Source organism: Rhinopithecus bieti, unplaced genomic scaffold, assembly GCF_001698545.2.
Source record: "Rhinopithecus bieti isolate Rb0 unplaced genomic scaffold, ASM169854v2 scaffold_17182, whole genome shotgun sequence".
In the NCBI taxonomy this organism is placed as follows: domain Eukaryota; kingdom Metazoa; phylum Chordata; class Mammalia; order Primates; family Cercopithecidae; genus Rhinopithecus; species Rhinopithecus bieti.
The window spans coordinates 303,115-321,437 of NW_016808817.1; the positions used below are offsets into that span (position 1 = coordinate 303,115).

The following is an 18,323-nucleotide window of genomic DNA, read 5'->3' on the forward strand; positions in this document are numbered from 1 at the left end:
AAAAAAAAAAAAAAGGCTGGGTGTGGTGGCTTACGCCTGTAATCCCAGCACTTTGGGAGGCTGAGGTGGGTGGATTGTGAGATTAGGAGTTTAAGACCAGCCTGGCCAAGATGGTGAAACTCCATCTCTACTAAAAAAAAAAAAAAAAAAAAAAAAAAAAAAATTGCTCGGTGCGGTGGCAGGTGCCTATAATCCTAACTGCTCGGGAGGCTGAGGCAGGAGAATCTCTTGAACTTGGAGGGCAGAGGTTGCAGTGAGTAGAGATCACATCACTGCACTCCAGCCTGGGTGACACAGTGAGACTCCGTCTCAACAACAACAAAAAAAAAGAAGGATGAAAGGGTGAGACTTTCCACCAACTACCATCTTCTGCCCCAACTCCCTCCATCTAGGGCCCTACCTGACATTCCTTGAATACTTCCTCCGTGAGGACTGTGTGGTGACCACGGTGCTCCTGAGACCGCTCACAAAGCCAACAAATGACTTTCCTGTCCTCCTTACAGAAGAGTAGGAGTTTCTCTCCATGATGACCACAGAGATCTCTCTTCTTCCCATTGTCTGAGCTCAACTTGACCTCCTTGAGTCTCTCCACTATGTTGGTCAGATGCTGATTAACTTGTAGGTTTTCAAATGAGTAACTGGTACCACACACAGGACAGCTGCTTTTTCCTCCCGGGCTGGTCACTGCCTCCTTGTTGCTCACAGTGATGCAGGCTCGGCAGAGGCTGTGGCCACAGCCTAGACTCAAGGGTTCTGTCAACAGCTCCAGGCAGATGGGACAAGTGACCTCCTCTTGCACGTTAAGCAAGATTTTTGAAGCCATTGCACTGCTTCCCTGGCTTCTTCTGCTCCTAACTCCTGAGGCTCTCCTCTCTCTTCTGGTTAAAGACCCCTGGATGGCTGAGAAGATTGAAAGGGGATGGTATAAGAATGGTACAAATAAAAAGCATTCTAATTGCGCACACATCAAAGACTGGCCAAGACTGCAACATTAAAGAACAAAGATGAGGAAGAGAAACCAACAATGGCTGAAAGTGGTCTGGGCAAGCTGTTAATGCCTCAAGGCTTTTGCACTTGTTCATTACTCAGCCTAGAATTACCCTCCTGTTGCTATTTGCATAACTTTCGTTTATACATTTTTCAACTTTCTCCTTACATGTCCCTTCACAGAAGGGCCTGATAAGACAAACTTAACTACAGCACAACCACAAACTCATCATTCAGTGTACATTTGCCATCTTTCTCTTATTATCACTATCTATTTTAAAATGTCTATGTCTTCTTTCTAAAATATAATCTACACATAGATTAGGCACTTTCTTTTTTTACTGCTATAGCCTCAGTGTTTAGAACACAGAGAAGCACAATGTTTGATAAATATATAAAAAAAAAATCCCTGTCTCTCCATAGACGACTAAAACTTTATCAGTGTTTCATTTTTCTTTCCCATTATTTGGAAATTCTTCAATAGCTGAACTTTGGAACCCCAGATGTGGTTTCCCGTGAAGAAGTGCTCACCTTCTAACACATCCACCCACACAAAATCCTCCCATGCCCTCACACACTTTCCAGAGATACTCACAGAAACAGCAATGACCATAATATGGAGATTTCATTACCAGTTACAATTTAAAAATCACTTTGGCCTATTTGTTCCTCCTTCAAAAATTCTTGAGAAATAAGAGTACTCCCTTTCTTCAGATGAATAAATAAAATTAAATGACTTACAAAGATCATCCAATTCAATAGGTAGAATTGGAGTGACCATAATATCCTCAGAGTTCTCTTTCAGAGGTCGCCATGCTACTCCACTTATTTAAACAAAGAAAAGCAGAGGTAAAGCCTGAAAGAAATAGATTGGGATCCAGTGTTATGAGAGTGTAGAAATGGAGGAAACCACATAAGCTGATAATTTCTAGGGGGTCTTGTGTTTATAGATGGTAGGATTTCATCTTGGCATGAAGGATGTTACAGAGGTTGATAGGAACCCAAAGGTGTGTATTTGTTGGGGGAGGGGGTGTAACCAGCTGAATTACACATAGATTACAGATTCATACCAATGTCAGATCATTGAGGAATAGAAATACCAAGGAGATGGCTGTCGGTCATGGGAGAGATGTCCCAATATATAAGGGGAGACTACATTTAGGAGCAATGAAGTTCTGTCTGTGTTAAATCCACATCCACTAATTGAATGCCAATTATTCCTGTGTTTATTTTGGAAATTCTCACTGAAGACATATTATCTTCCGTGATTAAAATCTAGGAAATGGATTAAAATTCAAAGTTGAGTATGAACAGATGGTATTAGCCAGAACAAAGTAAATAGTCACCTAAACAAGATAGAAGTTAATTATATAATCATAAAGTGTAAAATAGTAAAAATTACACCTATGAAGGTGTAAAAAACACCATCATAGAGAGGTATAGGTTTTAGAAAATCAAATAATTTGCTAAGTAGAGAACTATCCAAGATATCTTGCTGGATAAGTAAGAGTTTAATGAAAGCTGAATAATGAGAAAGGAATACAGAATGAGAAAGAAAACAAATATTTTAGGTAGAAGGAATTATGTAAGTGAATGCCCCATTCATGGAGGACGTAGCATCATAACATCTTCGAAAGTTTTTAAATGTGTGGTTGGTATGCAAAAAGCCCTAGGCCTTGGCATCACATGAGCCTAGAGGAACCTGGATATGTGACACTTCCTAAATGAAGTAAAAGTGACAGTCTCTTTCCAGTGAATAGGAGGTGAGGGCAGGGATGGGAGGATGCAGGACAAGTTAACAGAGGAAATAGAGAGAAGCAGATGAGGGTGGGAAATAGGGTGAGGTAAAGGAAATAAGATTGGAAGTCAGACTAGACATGTGGGGGAAAAAAGGGATATCATTAGGCTTAAGTCCTTCCTTCCTATAAAAAAGACATCCCCATCACCATCCCCTGGTATATTATTTCATTTTTATTTTTTTGGTAAGCACAGACCTCATCTTCCGTAAGAGGGCTGAGACTCTTGTAACAAAATATTCTCTGTAGGGCTCTGGAAGCTATGTTCATGGTCTTTACAAGGGCATCAGTCTGTTGATGTAAGATTTATCTAAGCTACGTTAGTTTCACACACATCCACATGGTCTTGTACCAATGTAAGAATTCTCACTGAGGCCGGGCGCGGTGGCTCACACCTGTAATCCCAGCACCTTGGGAGGCTGAGGCTGGCAGATCACGAGGTCAGGAGATATAGACCATCCTGGCTAACAAGGTGAAACCCCATCTCTACTAAAAATACAAAAATTAGCCAGGCATGGTGGTGGGCGCCTGTAGTCCCAGCTACTCGGGAGGCTGAGGCAGGAGAATGGCGTGAACAGGGGAGGCAGAGCTTGCAGTGAGCCGAGATGGCGCCACTACACTCCAGCCTAGGCAACAGAGAGAGACTCTGTCAAGAAAAAAAAAAAAAAATCCTCACTGAGAGCTTACCTGAAGCAGCCCTGCCTGCATGCTATATCTCCTGTCCTGTATTCCGCCTGCGGAGTTAAGCTAAATGAGTGCAAATGGCAAAAGAAACCTGCAATTATTGCTTGTGGTCAGCCAGAGGGTGCACCACAGAGTAGTGGCATGATGATACAATGCCAATTCTCGGAACCTGAGGTCAGTTTAGACAAGGAACTGTGAGGCAAAAGGAAAAAGGGTGGCTCTCAGTAGGCAGTGAGTAACATTTTGATACTTGTTCTAGTAGATAGAATTATACCCTCCACAAAAATATGTTTGCTTGTATGAATATGACCTTATTTGAAAACTACATCTTTGCAGGTGTAATCAAGTTAAGATGAGGTCATACTGGATAAAGACAGGCCCTAAATTTAAAGATCTGTGTTTTTTTTCTCTTTTTGAGATGGAGTTTCGCTCTGTCGCCCAGGCTGGAGTACAATGGCGCGACCTCGGCTCACTGCAACCCCCGCCTCCTAGGTTCAAGCGATTCTCCTGCCTCAGTCTCCTGAGTAGCTGGGATTATAGGCATATGCCACCACGCCCAGCTAAGTTTTATATTTTTAGTAGAGATGGGGTTTCACCATGTTGGCCAGGCTGGTCTCAATCTCCTGACCTCAGGTGATCCACCTGCTTCAGCCTCCCAAAGTGCTGGGATTACAGGCATGAGCCACTGTACCCGGCCTTGACCTGTGTTTTTTTAAGAGGAGAGGACATACAAACACACAGGAAAGAAAGCCATGTGACAATAGAGACAGAGACGGAAGTAGCACAGGTATAAGCCAAAGAATGCCAAGGTTTGCTAGAAACCACGAGAAGTTAGGGGAGAGGAATAGAACCCATTTTCACATAGAGCCTTCTGAAAAAAATCAAGTTTGCCACCATCTTGGTTTTGGACTTCTGGACTCCTGAGCTGTGATATAGATTCCTATTATTTAAGTCATCTAGTTTGTGATAATTGGTTACAACTGTGCTAGGAAACTAATATAATTGAACAGGTTTGATAGTGAAAGAAAGATCTGTGATATGTGACAACCTAGGAATCTTTCCTATGCTTGGCAAAAGGATGGGGTACGATAAAAAGCTATATGGAGATAAATCTAGGCCTCGAGACCTGTCTATTCCTCTAACCATCCATCAAAAGACCTTAAGGAGGAAAAAAGGCTGAAAGTAGGCTGGCGAATGTCATCCAGCCAATGGTACAGATACTAAAAATCATACAAAAGAGATATACTGGTAGCCCCTGGCTGCAATGACCATTGGTCAGACCAGGATCTGATGACTAGTAAGACCAGGAGTTTACATGATATGATAATATTCACCCCTGGTTATGGCTAAAGCTATGAGCCAACCACAGATGTGGGGTTCTTTGTTATCTTTTATTCCAATCAGTATCCAACCAATAGTTAGAAATACTGGGGGACTCCAGGAGAGGAAGCAGTAGAACATGCATTCTGCCACGGGCTGTGACTTCATGTTCACAGTGAGGCTGCATGTTGATGCCAAAGCTGCTGCCACCATAATAACAAAAGAATAAGAAAAGTGCAGAGGACCAGGGTCCCACGTGTGAGAAATGACCCCACCACTTCCCAATGTGGCTCAAGCCCAGCAGCAGTCAGGGAGGTAGAGAAGGGAACATGAGTGTCATGGGCCTGACAGAACTCCCAGGTTACCTGGTTACCATAGCTGCCAGGTGATTGTACCCTTCTTTTGAGTCTTCTCCTAACATCTGGACTCCTAACATCTGGATATGATAATGCAAACTTTAAGTCTCTTTGCAGGTAGATAGTAAAATTAGAGTATGTCTAAGAGTGACTTTTAGGGGAGGATGTCTTTTGAAGTTTCTAGACAATATCCTAGACACTTCTTCTGGTTCCTTGGTCAGGAACTGCCAGTAAGGAAAGTAGAGCCTGTTTTGACATCCAGAGGCCTGGAGAGCTCAGAAACATCGTAACATCTCCTCCCCATTCTTCGATGTACTGAGTTCTTGCTTCAGCTACTCCTTAGAGTCCAGGGCTCAATCTATATATTTTGGTCAATATGCTGAAAGAGTTTTTTTTTTTTTTTTTTTTCAAATTAGTTCCAACCACCTCAACTGCCACCACTCCGGTAGAAATCACCTGAATTCAGGAAATTGTTCTTCAACTAGTCTTGCTGATACTATCATTGCCCTTCCTTTTTTTTTTTTTTTTTTTTTTTTTTTTTGAGAAGAGTTTCGCTCTTGTTAGCCAGGTTGTAGTGTGGTGGCATGATCTTGGCTCACTGCAACCTCTGCCTGCCGGGTTCAAATGATTCTCTTGCCTCAGCCTCCCGAGTAGCTGGGATTACAGGTGCCTGCTACCACGCCTGGCTAATTTTTGTATTTTTAGTAGAGACAGAGTTTCACCATCTTGGCCAGGGTGGTCTCAAACTCATGATCCACCTCAAGTGATCCACCTGCCTTGGCCTCCCACAGTGCTAGGATTATAGGCATGAGTTACTGTGCCCAGCCATGATTGCCCTTCTTCACTCTGCTCTCATCTCTGTTCTTACATCAGTAAACAGAGTGATCACCTTAAAGCAGATGTCAATCATGTCACTCTTCTGTTCAAACCCATGCTATCCAGAGTGAGGCCAGACTTCATAATGGTCCAGTTAGGTCCACATCGCACATCCCTTCCCACTGCCTCAATCCTCAGAGCTCATCTTTTTTTTTTTTTTTTTTTTGAGACAGAGTCTCACTCTTGTCCCCCAGGCTGGAAGACTGGAGTGTAATGGCAAGATCTCGGCAACCTCCACCTCCCGGCTTCAAGCGATTCTCCTACCTCAGCCTCCCAAGTAGCTGGGACTACAGGCATCTACCACCATGCCCAGCTAATTTTTGCATTTTTTTAGTAGAGACAGGGTTTCACCACGTTGGCCAGGCTGGTTTTGAACTCCTGATCTCTGTTGATCCTCCCGCCTTGTCCTCCCAAAGTGCTGGGATTACAAGCATGAGCCACCACTTCTGGCCAGAGCTCACCTTTTATTACTCTCCCTGCACACTCCCATCTCAACCTTCTGTATCCACACTGTTCTCCTTTTAAGCGCAGGGAAAAACCATTAAAGACTTTAATTTCCTCACATTCTTAAGATTCTATTCAAAAGTGTTCTTCTTACAATGAAAACTATTTAAAACTTTCATAAAAACTATTTAAAGTTGCAAGGCCTTTATGAGGTCTTTACAGAGTCCTTACCCTAATTTAACTTCTTATAGATGTTACTCCATAGTATTAGTCATCTTCTTGTGTACTCTATCTTTCATTGATATGGTCTATGATTGCTGTCTAATTAGAATGTAGGCTTCCACATATATTTCACATTTACTGAATGCTGAATGGATGCTAATTGCACATTTTTACATCAGCAGCCTCCTTTATAATCAATATTGTCCCATATATTGGGCCTCGTGCCTGACTAGACGCCTCTGGGAGACCGTCAGTATGTAGGCAGACATGGATTCTACCCAGGAGGATGGCAGTTTCAGTGAACTCTGAGGCGTGAGAGCAGAGGCCAGAATGGCATGTGTTGGAATATCTGTAACATATCAATCAAGGTGAAAATTGCTCACAAGTGAGCTTAAGATAGGACATACTGTATGTCAAATTCTTAACAAGAAGATTAAATCTGTGGGCTCCTTCTGAGCCCACAATAAACAACTTCTGTTAAGTAGTTGTGAGCAAAGAAAAACAATAAGAAATTGAGGTTATAAATCAATGCAAAGGTGTGTCTAAGAGGAAGAATGATGAGGAACAAGTTCTGAGACAGGTGAAGACGCTGGTGGTACATGGGTTACTGAAGTAAAAGTAAACAGTATGTTCAGGGATGTGCAAAGAGAGCCCTGAGATGACCTGCAGAAAGACACAGGGTAAGAGGGAACAGAGCAGTGTGCAGCAGTCAGATCACTCAACCTGCTCTAGTCAGGCAGGCCAAGGACTAAGAATACGTGAGGATGGCCTCAGAAAGCCGCTTAGTGGTTGCCAGGAGGGCAGCGAAAGAACCCGCTTCAATATTCCCCTGGTCATGCACCCATGGCTCCATTCTATCTCATGCTGCATACTAGGAGCTAAGCCCTGCACACACTTGGAAAACAGAGACCTCTTCTCACCAACTTCTCTTTTGAGGAGGGAGGAAGTGGAAAATAAGAGACCTTCTGTTCATCTCTTTAAGAGAGAGAGAGAGAATTCAGTTTCCTTTGCAAGGTAGAAAATCAAAATTATACAATAGGAAGGGAATGGAACTGGATTCAGCCTGGAGAAAAAAAAAAAAAGACACTCCAGAAAACAAAGGCGGCCTTCTGCCTCTTTAACACTGCTTTCAAGGCTGTCCCTCCCCAGACTCTAGGCTGCTATCAGTGCGCACTCAAAGCAGGAAGCCTGCAAGCCAGCCTTTGCTCCCGACAGAGCAGGGCAGCCTTGGGGCCATAAATCAAATTCTCCTAACTTCACTGAGAACTTTTCTCCTGGAGTCTCATACCCTCTACCCCCCACAAACCTCACCACACACCTTCAGACCAACAGAAATCTCGGCTCCTGGTTGAAGAGGTGAAGAAAAGCCAGGGTGGGTGTGGTCAGGATTCATTCAACAAATGAGGTTCCTCTGTGTGAAGAAGTCCCTCCCTCCTGAGGAGGAACTGCCTTGAGAAATGAAAGTGAAATTTTTGGGGCTGTCGGGAGGAGAAAAGTGGAAGGAGCGTCCAGGTGAAATGAACTGTGCAGTCCTTTAGAGCCTCTGGACAGAAGGTAATGCTCTTTTTTTTTTTTTTTTTGAGACGGAGTCTCGCTCTGTCGCCCGGGCTGGAGTGCAGTGGCCGAATCTCAGCTCACTGCAAGCTCCGCCTCCCGGGTTTACGCCATTCTCTCGCCTCAGCCTCCCGAGTAGCTGGGACTACAGGCGCCCACCACCTCACTCGGCTAGTTTTTTGTATTTTTTAGTAGAGACGGGGTTTCACCATGTTAGCCAGGATGGTCTCGATCTCCTGACCTCGTGATATGTCCGTCTCGGCCTCCCAAGGGTAATGCTCTTAATCCAGTGATTCTCGAAGGCAGAATGGAGAATTTGCACTAGAAGGCACATTTGGCAATGTCTGAAGAGATATTTCGTTGTTAACTAGGGGGATGCTACTTGCCTGCTACCTACCAAAGTACCACGTTACCCCCTAGGAGATGGAGGATGGGTGGCGGAGAGGTAGATGGTGCTGAGAAAAGTTGGCTACAAAGGACCTGGGGAACTTCTGGGAGTGTTGGAAATGCTCTAAATCTTTAAAAGGGGTAAAACTTTTTCAAAACTCATCAAATTGTGCACGGTAAATGGGTGCATATTATTGCACATAACATATACATCAGTAACTTTATTTGAAAATGAAAAGTCTTCCAGGTAATTTTTATGCAAATCTGAGGCTGAGAACCACTAGTTGTAAGTAGTAAATCAGGAGTTTTGTGCCCTGGACAGAAAGGGCTGGTTTGAAACTGAGGTAACCTTGAAATCAAACCTAACGAGGAGGAAACTTGAACAAGAGTTGCCACTCGTTTGGTCACAGGATGACCCCACATTGTGCCTCCACAAACAGCATGCTCTGTTTTCGTGAGGAATAGAAGTTGATAGATTCATTTTCTGGGCCGTATGCATCAAAACAATCCTAGTCTTCTACCTCTTGTAGAGCACGTTACATAGGAAAAGGTGCCACCTTTGGAAACCACCTGACAAGGTACAATTTTCCTTTTTGCCCTCTCCATCTGACTCATGCATGGCGATCAAGGACAATTCCCAGGCAGGACAATTATAAACTTGTTGGAGGTTTAACAACTTTCCCATAAAAAGTATCCACATCCAATACCTTTGGAATATGCTTTGACTACTTTTAAGACAGTCAATTATTATTAGATTGGTGCAAAAGTAATTGCGGCTTTTGAAATTAAAAGTATTATAAGGCCAGGTGCGGTGGCTCACGCCTGTAATCCCAGAATTTTGGGAGGTTGAGGCAGGCAGATTGCAAAGTCAGGAGTTCGAGACTACTTTGGCTAACACGGTGAAACCCCGTCTCTACTAAAATTACAAAAAAAAAAAAAAAAAAAAAATTAGCCGGGCTTGGTGGCTGGCGCCTGTAATCCCAGCTACTTGGGAGACTGAGACAGGGGAATAGCTTGAACCTGGGAGGCGGAGGTTGCAGTGAGCCGAGATTGCATCACTGCACTCCAGCCTGAGTGACAGAGCAAGACTCCATCTCAAAAAATAAAAAAATAAAAATCAATAAAATAAATAAAAGTATTATAATAGCAAGAACCACGATTACTTTTGTACCAACCTAATACTTTGAGATTTCTTTTCCTTTTTTCAATATTGGTAACTAATACATTTAGATAGTGTAAAAGGGAACAAAATCTCGGGACCCAAAAATCAAAGGGAAAAGACAGGTTGGAAACTGGTTAGGGCAAACCTGGCTCCCATTCTATTCCAAAAAAAGACAGCTACTACGATAAAAAAAAAAAGCTCCAGACAGAACTCAAAGTCACCCCTCTGCTCAGGTGAGATAAATATGAATATCTGGTTATATCCTTTGCCCTATTGCTTAATGCAACCTGTTTGTCTTTTGTCTACCTATTACCTGGAAACCCCCCTCCCGGCCTCAGTTGTCCCGCCTTTGTGGACTGAACCAATGTATATCTTACATATATTGATTGATGTCTCATGTCTCCCTGAAATGTATAAAACCAAGTTGTGCCCTGACCACCTTGGGTACATGTTGTCAGGACCTCCTGAGGCTGTCATGGGTGCGTCCTTACCTTGGCAAAATAAACTTCCTAAATTGATTGAGAGTTTTCTCAGATACTCTTTCATTTACAATAGTAAAGCATTGGACAGATTTGTTAAAGCATGAGTTGAGATGTGTATATTACCTTAGCCCATCGGTTCTGAGTGCATGACATTCAATTTTTCATCATTTATTTTGTTCATTTGAGTTTTTTCTTTTTCTTTTTTTTTTTTTTTTTGAGACAGAGTTTTCAGAGTTTTGCTCTTGTTGCCCAGACTGGAGTGCAATGGCATGATCTCGGCCCACCGCAACCTTCTCCTCCCAGGTTCAAGTGATTCTCCTACCCCTCCTGAGTAGCTGGGATTACAGGCATGTGCCACCACGCCCAGCTAATTTTCTTTTCTTTTCTTTTTTTTTTTTTTTGAGAGGGCGTCTCGCCCTGTCGCCCAGGCTGGAGTGCAGTGGTGCCATCTCGGCTCACTACAAGCTCCGCCTCCCAGGTTCACACCATTCTCCTGCCTCAGCTTCCCAAGTAGCTGGGACTACAGGTGCCCACCACCACCCCTGGCTAATTTTTTCTACTTTTTTTAGTAGAGATGGGGTTTCACCATGTTAGCCAGGGTGGTCTCGATCTCCTGACCTCGTGATCCACCCGCCTCAGCCTCCCAAAGTGCTAAGATTACAGGCATAAGCCACCACGCCCGGCAGTTTTTGGTTATTCTTAAGCCCTAAATGTGTTTTAAGTTATTCTTGAGAATATTGGAGACTTAATGACAAAGCTCCTACTGTCTTCAAGTTATGGAAAGGAAAGGACCTTACAGCAGAGAGATAAATTTAATGTTTCTGCTAAACAGCCCATTATTTCAAGTGGTCATCTTTGACAAACTCATGCAGTTTTAGAATTTTAATATTTAATATGGGATATGAGTACATTTTTATTGTTTATAATGTATTGTAGGAAGGCTAAAGTTAACAGATGACACTTCACAGTTGGCATCTGTGGCCCTTGGGTGTTCTCAGAGGCCTTAGAGTTTTTCTTTTCCTTTTCCTTTTTTTTTTTTTTTTTTTTAAGATGGAGTCTCTCTCTGTCTCCCAGACTGGAGTGCAGTGGCGCGACCTCGGCTCGCTGCAACCTCTGCCTCCCGGGTTCAAGCAATTCTCTTCCTCAGCCTCCCGAGTAGCTGGGATTACAGGCGCCCGCCACCAAACCCAGCTAATTTTTGTATTTTTAGTAGAGACAGAGTTTCACTATCTTGGCCAGACTGGTGTTGAACTCCTGACCTCGTGATCCACAGGCCTCAGCCTCCCAAAGTGCTGGGATTACAGGTGTGAGCCACCACGCCCAGCCAGATTTTTTCTTTTCTTTTTTTTTTTTTTTTGTGATGGAGTCTCGCTGTGTCGCCCAGGCTGGAGTGCAGTGGCCGGATCTCGGCTCACTGCAAGCTACGCCTCCCGGGTTCACGCCATTCTCCTGCCTCAGCCTTCCTAGTACCTGGGACTACAGGCGCCCACCACCTCGCCCAGCTAGTTTTTTGCATTTTTTAGTAGAGACGGGGTTTCACTGTGTTAGCCAGGATGGTCTCGATCTCCTGACCTCGTGATCCGCCGGTCTCGGCCTCCCAAAGTGCTGGGATTACAGGCTTGAGCCACCGCGCCCGGCCCAGATTTTTCTTCTCATTCAGTAAATGTGCTGCTCTGTACTGCTGAGTACAAAAGGTTCAAAAGATCTTCTTCACTGGTTGATGGGCTGGAGCTACCTACATCTGTAGGGCTGAGGCCTGAAAGTCCAAGCTCTGTTGCATTAGTGGCCCTATCAGCATTGCCTCTGACCTGAGCCTGCCCCTTCCCTCTCTGAGCCATTCTCACTCTCTGAGCCAGACTACCACTAACTGGTTTCACAAGAGGAGGCAACTGGAGGATTTCAGATTGGGGAAGTTATCTCAGCCTTTTCTGTCTCCAAGTTGTTCTGTCTTCTCATACAGGAGAGACTTGCTCTTTGAGAGACTATAATAATGAATAGAACACATTAAAATAAATTTTAGTAGACAAAGTGAGTGAACATTTTACACATATCTAAGCAAGGCAAAAGGTAGCATAACCAATAAAATTGCAAATGAAAAGTGGTTCATTATAGGTAATTAAAGTATTTAAAATTCTTTTTTTAAAAGCACAGCTCTATGCTAATAAACTTTAGAATCTGTGTAATAAAATTATTTGAAAAATAAAAATTTAACATTCACCAAAAGGCAGAAACATTTCACAAGAAAAAATTAGAAGCTATGTAAAATTATTTTCCACATATTGATGTTTTCCAAGTTATTGATGTTTGTGCTGGCCCGACTTCCGAATGAGTTCTGCAGGTGGAGGTTGGCAGAGAAGACAGCCCTGCTGTGCCTTGCTCAGGGAGGGCTTTGGGACCTGGGAGAATGGTGTGAGTAAAGCCAGAGGGATCTGAGAAGACAGATACTTTACGCCTGCACTGTTGTCTCTAGATAATTTCCCAGCTGGCTCTCTCTGTCTGTGTAAACAAGCCTTGAGGATATGACTCTTGCCCACCCTTGTTAGCCCCTCCTCTGTTTACATAGAGCTCTAAGTACACGCCCATGGAAATATCTGCATATTCTTGAATGACTAAACTTGCTCATTTTTCTGTCCAGGTCATTTCTGCCACGCAGAAGCACAGATCAGCTGAGAGCGAGGCACCAGAAGAAGGCCTAAGAGTTTCCAAAAGTGGTGATTTTTTTACCATTAATATATTACATGTTGGTAGTATGAAAGGAAAATAAATCTTGGAGCTTCAAAATCACTAGGCCAAAGATAAAAGCCAAGCTGGGAACTGCTTAGGGCAAACCTGCCTCCCATTCTATTCAAAGTCATTCCTCTGCTCACTGACATAAATGCGTATCTGATTGACTAGTTTGGAGAGGCTAATCAGAAACTCACAAGAATGCAACAGGTTGTCTGTCACCAACCTGTGACCTGGAAGCCCCTCCCTGCTTGAGTTGTCCTGCCTTTTCAGATGGAACCAATGTACACCTCACATATATTGATTGATGTTTCATGTCTCTCTAAAATGTATAAAACCAAGTTGTGCTCTGATCACCCTGAGCACATGTCGTCAGGATGTCCTGAGGCTGCCAGGGACACATGTCTTCAACCTTGCTAAAATAAACTTTCTAAATTATCTGAGATCTGGTTCAGATTTTCGGAGTTCACACTAGACAGTTGTTAAGAAAACAACAAAAAGACATTAAAGACATAGCATAGTTCCATGTCCATTGAACTCAGAGAAATGAGTTTTTTAAAAAGGAAAAAACTTGGCCGGGCACGGTGGCTCACACCTGTAATCCCAGCACTTTGGGAGGCCGAGGCAGGAGGATTACCAGGTCAAGAGTTTGAGAACATCCTGGCCAACATGGTGAAACCCTGTCTCTACTAAAAATAGAAAAATTAGGGAGGCCAAGGCAGGCGGATCACAAGGTCAGGAGATCAAGACCATCCTGGCTCACATGGTGAAACCCAGTCTCTATTAAAAATAGAAAAAATTAGCCGGGCGTGGTGGCGGCTAATTTTTGTGTTTGCTATTTCAAGTCCTTGTTTCCTTGTAACCAGTTTCCTATCTTGACCTTGGGGGCTGAAGATTCTGAAAATGAAAGACATAAATATCCCAAAAGAGTTACCTGTAATTTAAGAGAGTGCAGCAGCTTGTAGTGATCCAGAGCCTCGGGCATTGCAATAAAGGGGTGACTGGGATTCAGGGGTCAAAGCAAAATGGATAGAAATGGATTTCCTCCAGTTGCCATGGATGAGTGCTGGAGATAGGGATGAGTGTCTACACGTAGAGAAACTGTGGGTCTCTAACTCGGAATCCCTTCCTCCACCAAAGGTCACCAAGATATGAGGACTAAAAGTATTCTAGCAAAGCTGGGAGCAGAGCAGAAACTGCTTTACCAGTTTAGAAGCAGAGGAAGGATAGTTGGCAACAAAAATCCCAAAAGACACAGGGACTCTACCACATAGTGAACACTGCACAGCAGCTTTTGCCCAGCTATCTCACTGTAGGAGCAGAACAGGCTTTACTTCATTCCTGAGGACTACCAGAGCCTCTCACTTCGATGGAAAGAAGAAGCTAATCTAGAGGAAGAGAACACTGACAAATGCCATTGCAGAGGGAGCCCATGACAGTACTTCTGACCCTCCCACTGTAAGGCATAATGTGCACCAGTAACCTGAAAAATGGAGACTTAACTGGGCAGACAGAGAAAGTGATTTCCAAAGAAAGAGAATTACTACAGAAGTAGAAAAGAATACCAGGAACTTCCAATTTTAGTTCCAACATGTAAAGAGCTTAAGAATCATTACTCCAATCCTCACAAGAAAAACAAAGCTTGGCTGGACGCAGTAGCTCATGCCTGTAATCCCAGCACTTTAGGAGGCTGAGGCGGGTGGATCACGAGGTCAGGAATTAGAGACCAGTCTGGTCAAGGAATTCGAGACCAGTCTGGCCAACATGGTGAAATCCCGTCTCTAATAAAAATACAAAAACTTACCCGGGCACGGTGGCGTGTGCCTGTAGTCTCAGTTACTTGGGAGGTTGAGGCAGGAGAAGCACTTGAACCCAGGAGGTGGAGGTTGCAAAAAGCCGAGATCCCGCCACCGCACTCCAGCTGGGTGACAGAGTGAGACTCAGTCTCAAAAAAAAAAAAAAAAAAAAAAGAAAAAGAAAAGGAAAAAAAATAGTTGAACCAACTAAAATCAATGACTTTCCTAAGTCTCATCAGATAATTAAAGTCACAGGAAAAAAATTTCCACCCCAAAATCTAGAGACATGTAAATACAGAGAATAAGTAGCCTAAATCTACTTACCTGAAGCAGAAGTTGCATGAGTCAGGCCAGGCACAGTGGCTCACACCTGTAATCCCAGCACTTTGGGAGGCTGAGGCGGGTGGATCACTTGAGGTCAGGAGTTCGAGACCAGCCTGGCCAACATGTCGAAACCCTGTCTACAAAATTACAAAAATTAACCGGGCATGGTGGTGGGTGCCTGCAATCCCAGCTACTCCAGAAGTTGAGACAGAAGGATCACTTGAACCTAGGAGACAGAGGTTGCTGTGAGCCGAGGCCGCACCACTACACTCTAGCCTGGGAGACAGAGTGAGGCTCAGTCTCAAAAAAAAATTTTTTTTTTTTTTGATAAAGGAATTGCATGAGTCATATACTGGTAGAAACACTTAAACAGCAGTTCCGACAAATTGCTGGAGGCTGATTATGGACTAGCTTGAGAGAGAGAAACTCCTAGCACCTAGACTTAGGGCCCCACCCCCGCCCCACTTTCTTGGAATTTACCTCCAAAACCAAAGTGAGTTCCCATATGGGAAAGCCAAGAAAAAGATCATTTCTTTTCTGGCAGAGAGAGAGTAAAAGGACCGTTCTGAAATATGTTCAGAGCATCCCCCATAACAAAGGCCTACTCTCCACTGGAAAAGACTTGAAAGCAGAATGCTTTCTCCAAGTAAGACAAAGAACTGAAGATTCCTGCACTTCTCTGGTAACAGAATGAAGGAGGTATATTCTTGTACGGTCATGTGGTTACCACTGAAACTGTTTTGGGGACATCAAATTATTGATAATGGCAATCTCTTGGCCTTAATGGTACAATGCCTAAGAAACAGGGACAGATATTCCATATGCAGGGTAGATGTCAACTTTTGTCAATGAGTACATGCAGAGGTTCTTTTTAGAAAACAGGAGTACAAAGTCCACTTGCTACACAAAGTTGGCTGTTTTTCAAGGAGTTCATATGACTCAGGCTACCATCATATCACCATCTGCACACAATACATTGATTCACACATTCTTAATTTTCTCCAGGGTTACTGCGAATTTTTACCCAAGGACATGAAGCCTGCTCATGTGAGTGATTTAAAATGGCTTGTCCTTATCATGCTACACTGATGTTTCCCAAATAAGTCATGGTTTTAGTTTTGTCATTGTTTCTCTCCCAAATCTGCCCTTCATGAGATTTGTATCCTCCTTAAGTCTTATAATTATACAAAGCTTCAAATAGAATTTCGTCTCATAGTCCAATCTTTTCTCCCCCAGAGTATACTATATTTGATGTTATCTATAATCAATCAAGGCTCAAGAATCAAAGCAATCATGTACTTGTGCCATTGTTTTATAATAGAGTAATCAATATGCAATGTATACAGTTTATCATAGGCTAATTTTCTCTCTTTTACCCTGTATATCCATTGATATTCCTGAATGTGGTGTTAAAATTTGCATATGAAATGATTTTATTTTGTTTTTCAACATAAGCTTTCAACTTGAAGTTTTCATCATTACCTTGGTCAACATAAGCTAGACCCCAACTTTAATATTACTTACATCACTTATGAGTAATATAATTATAGGAGTCTATTCCTTCATTAGGCCTGAAATTACATTTTGAGCGTTATACATTACTTTGACTATTTTTTTTTTGTTTTTTTGAGACGGAGTCTCACTTTGTTACCCAGGCTGGAGTGCAGTGGCGTGATCTCTGCTCATTGCAACCTTTGCCTCCTGAGTTCAAGCGATTCCCCTGCCTCAGCCTCCCGAATAGCTGGAATTACAGACACGTGCCACCATGCCCGGCTAATTTTTGTATTTTTAGTAGAGACGGGGTTTCACCATGTTGGTCAGCCTGGTCAAACAGTAAATATTTTAGGATTTGCAGGTCAAGCAGTCTCTGTTGCAACCAGTCAACACTGCTGTTGTAACCTGAAAGCAGTCACAGATGATACATAAACGAGCATGGTGATATTCCAATAAAGTACATTTACAAAAATAGATATCAAAGTAGGATTTGGCTCACACACTGACCTTTTCAGATTTCTAACAGAGAGTGAAAGAACACATCACAGCCTTGAGCACATCACATCCCCCCATATGCCTCCACTTCCTGGGCCCGACACAAACACATCACAGCCTTAAGCAATGCCTCCACTTCCTGGCCCCGACACAAAACATTTCCTGCCATAATTCTCAAAGAAAAACACACCTGAGAATCTCCGAAAGGTTACACTGTTTTGTAAAACGCAGGAACCCAATAAGAAAGCTGCTAAAAGTAGTAATTTAAAATGTAAACCAATTGAAATGCTGTAGCCTAGAGAAATGCCCTTGTTCCTCTGTAACCTGACAAGTCTGTTTACCTCGAGCTATAGAAAAGCAAGCGTACACCATGTTTCCACGCCCTCGTTGTATGTATGTAGAAGGAGGGACCACGTTTCGACTTGCATAAAGATCCTGCCGCTTGCTTTGACACCTGGAACTCTGTGGTCTTCCTTCGGGAATAAAACGGTCTGGGCATAACATTTGGGGCTCTCCTGGGATTCCCTAAGCCACCAGACCCCCTTGGTCAACGGATCTACTAGGATTGAGCTGCTAATAGGTGAGTTCTGTCTCTGTTTGGTCTGTCTGTGTCCGTTTCTGAACCTGCGGCTTCTAAGTTGCTTCTGAATCTGAGGCTGTTTAGCCCTGTCTGAAATCGCGGCTCTTTAAGTCCGCTCTTGAATCTGAGGCTGTTAGCCCGTGTTGACTCCTTCTGAAATCTGTGATCGCGAGGTCTGTAACTGAGCTAAGGCTGCATAGTCCTGGCGGACGCGCTATAGGAACACGCCCAGCGGAGACGGTGGGAGACGTCACGTGGCCCACTGATTCTTGTCCTAATGTTATTCTGACCCAGATTTCTGGAGCAACCCTGCGACTGACAATAACTTGTTGATATTCCTGTAACTCACTTTCCCTTGCAGAACCTGTTTACGATAGCGGGACCTACTGTCCACAGAACCCCCGTCCGAAAACTCTCCGGGCCGCAGGCCCCTCAGCCCCCGGGCCTGACTCACGGGAGGGAAGGCGGAGGAGGCGGCCAGCGCACTCCGGACCCACTAAAAGGAAGTAACTCGAAGGCCAGCCGTGGGTCCTCTGTTAGCTGAGCGCTGGTCCATGGGCCCCTGCTTTTCCTTTCTCTATACTTTGTCTCTGGATCTTACTTCTTTTTTAAAGTCTCTGTTCCACTCTAATGAGAACAC

General features: G+C 43.6%; 1 protein-coding gene across 2 annotated transcripts in view; it reads right to left on the bottom strand.

Moving 5' to 3' along the window:
• TRIM34 (tripartite motif containing 34) overlaps positions 1-8,082 on the bottom strand; it is a 19,787-nt gene extending 11,705 nt beyond the window's left edge. Inside the window, exons 1-2 of one of the 2 annotated variants that reach the window (XM_017887312.1) lie at positions 8,004-8,082; positions 401-900 (exon numbers count right to left, since the gene is read on the bottom strand). In XM_017887312.1, the coding sequence (XP_017742801.1) occupies positions 401-823 (423 nt within the window). In that variant the 5' untranslated portion in view covers positions 824-900; positions 8,004-8,082. Of the gene's footprint in view, positions 1-400; positions 901-1,728; positions 1,802-8,003 lie in introns of those variants that run through there. The other variant, XM_017887311.1, reaches the window with a different exon arrangement.
• Positions 8,083-18,323: the final 10,241 nt, after the last annotated feature.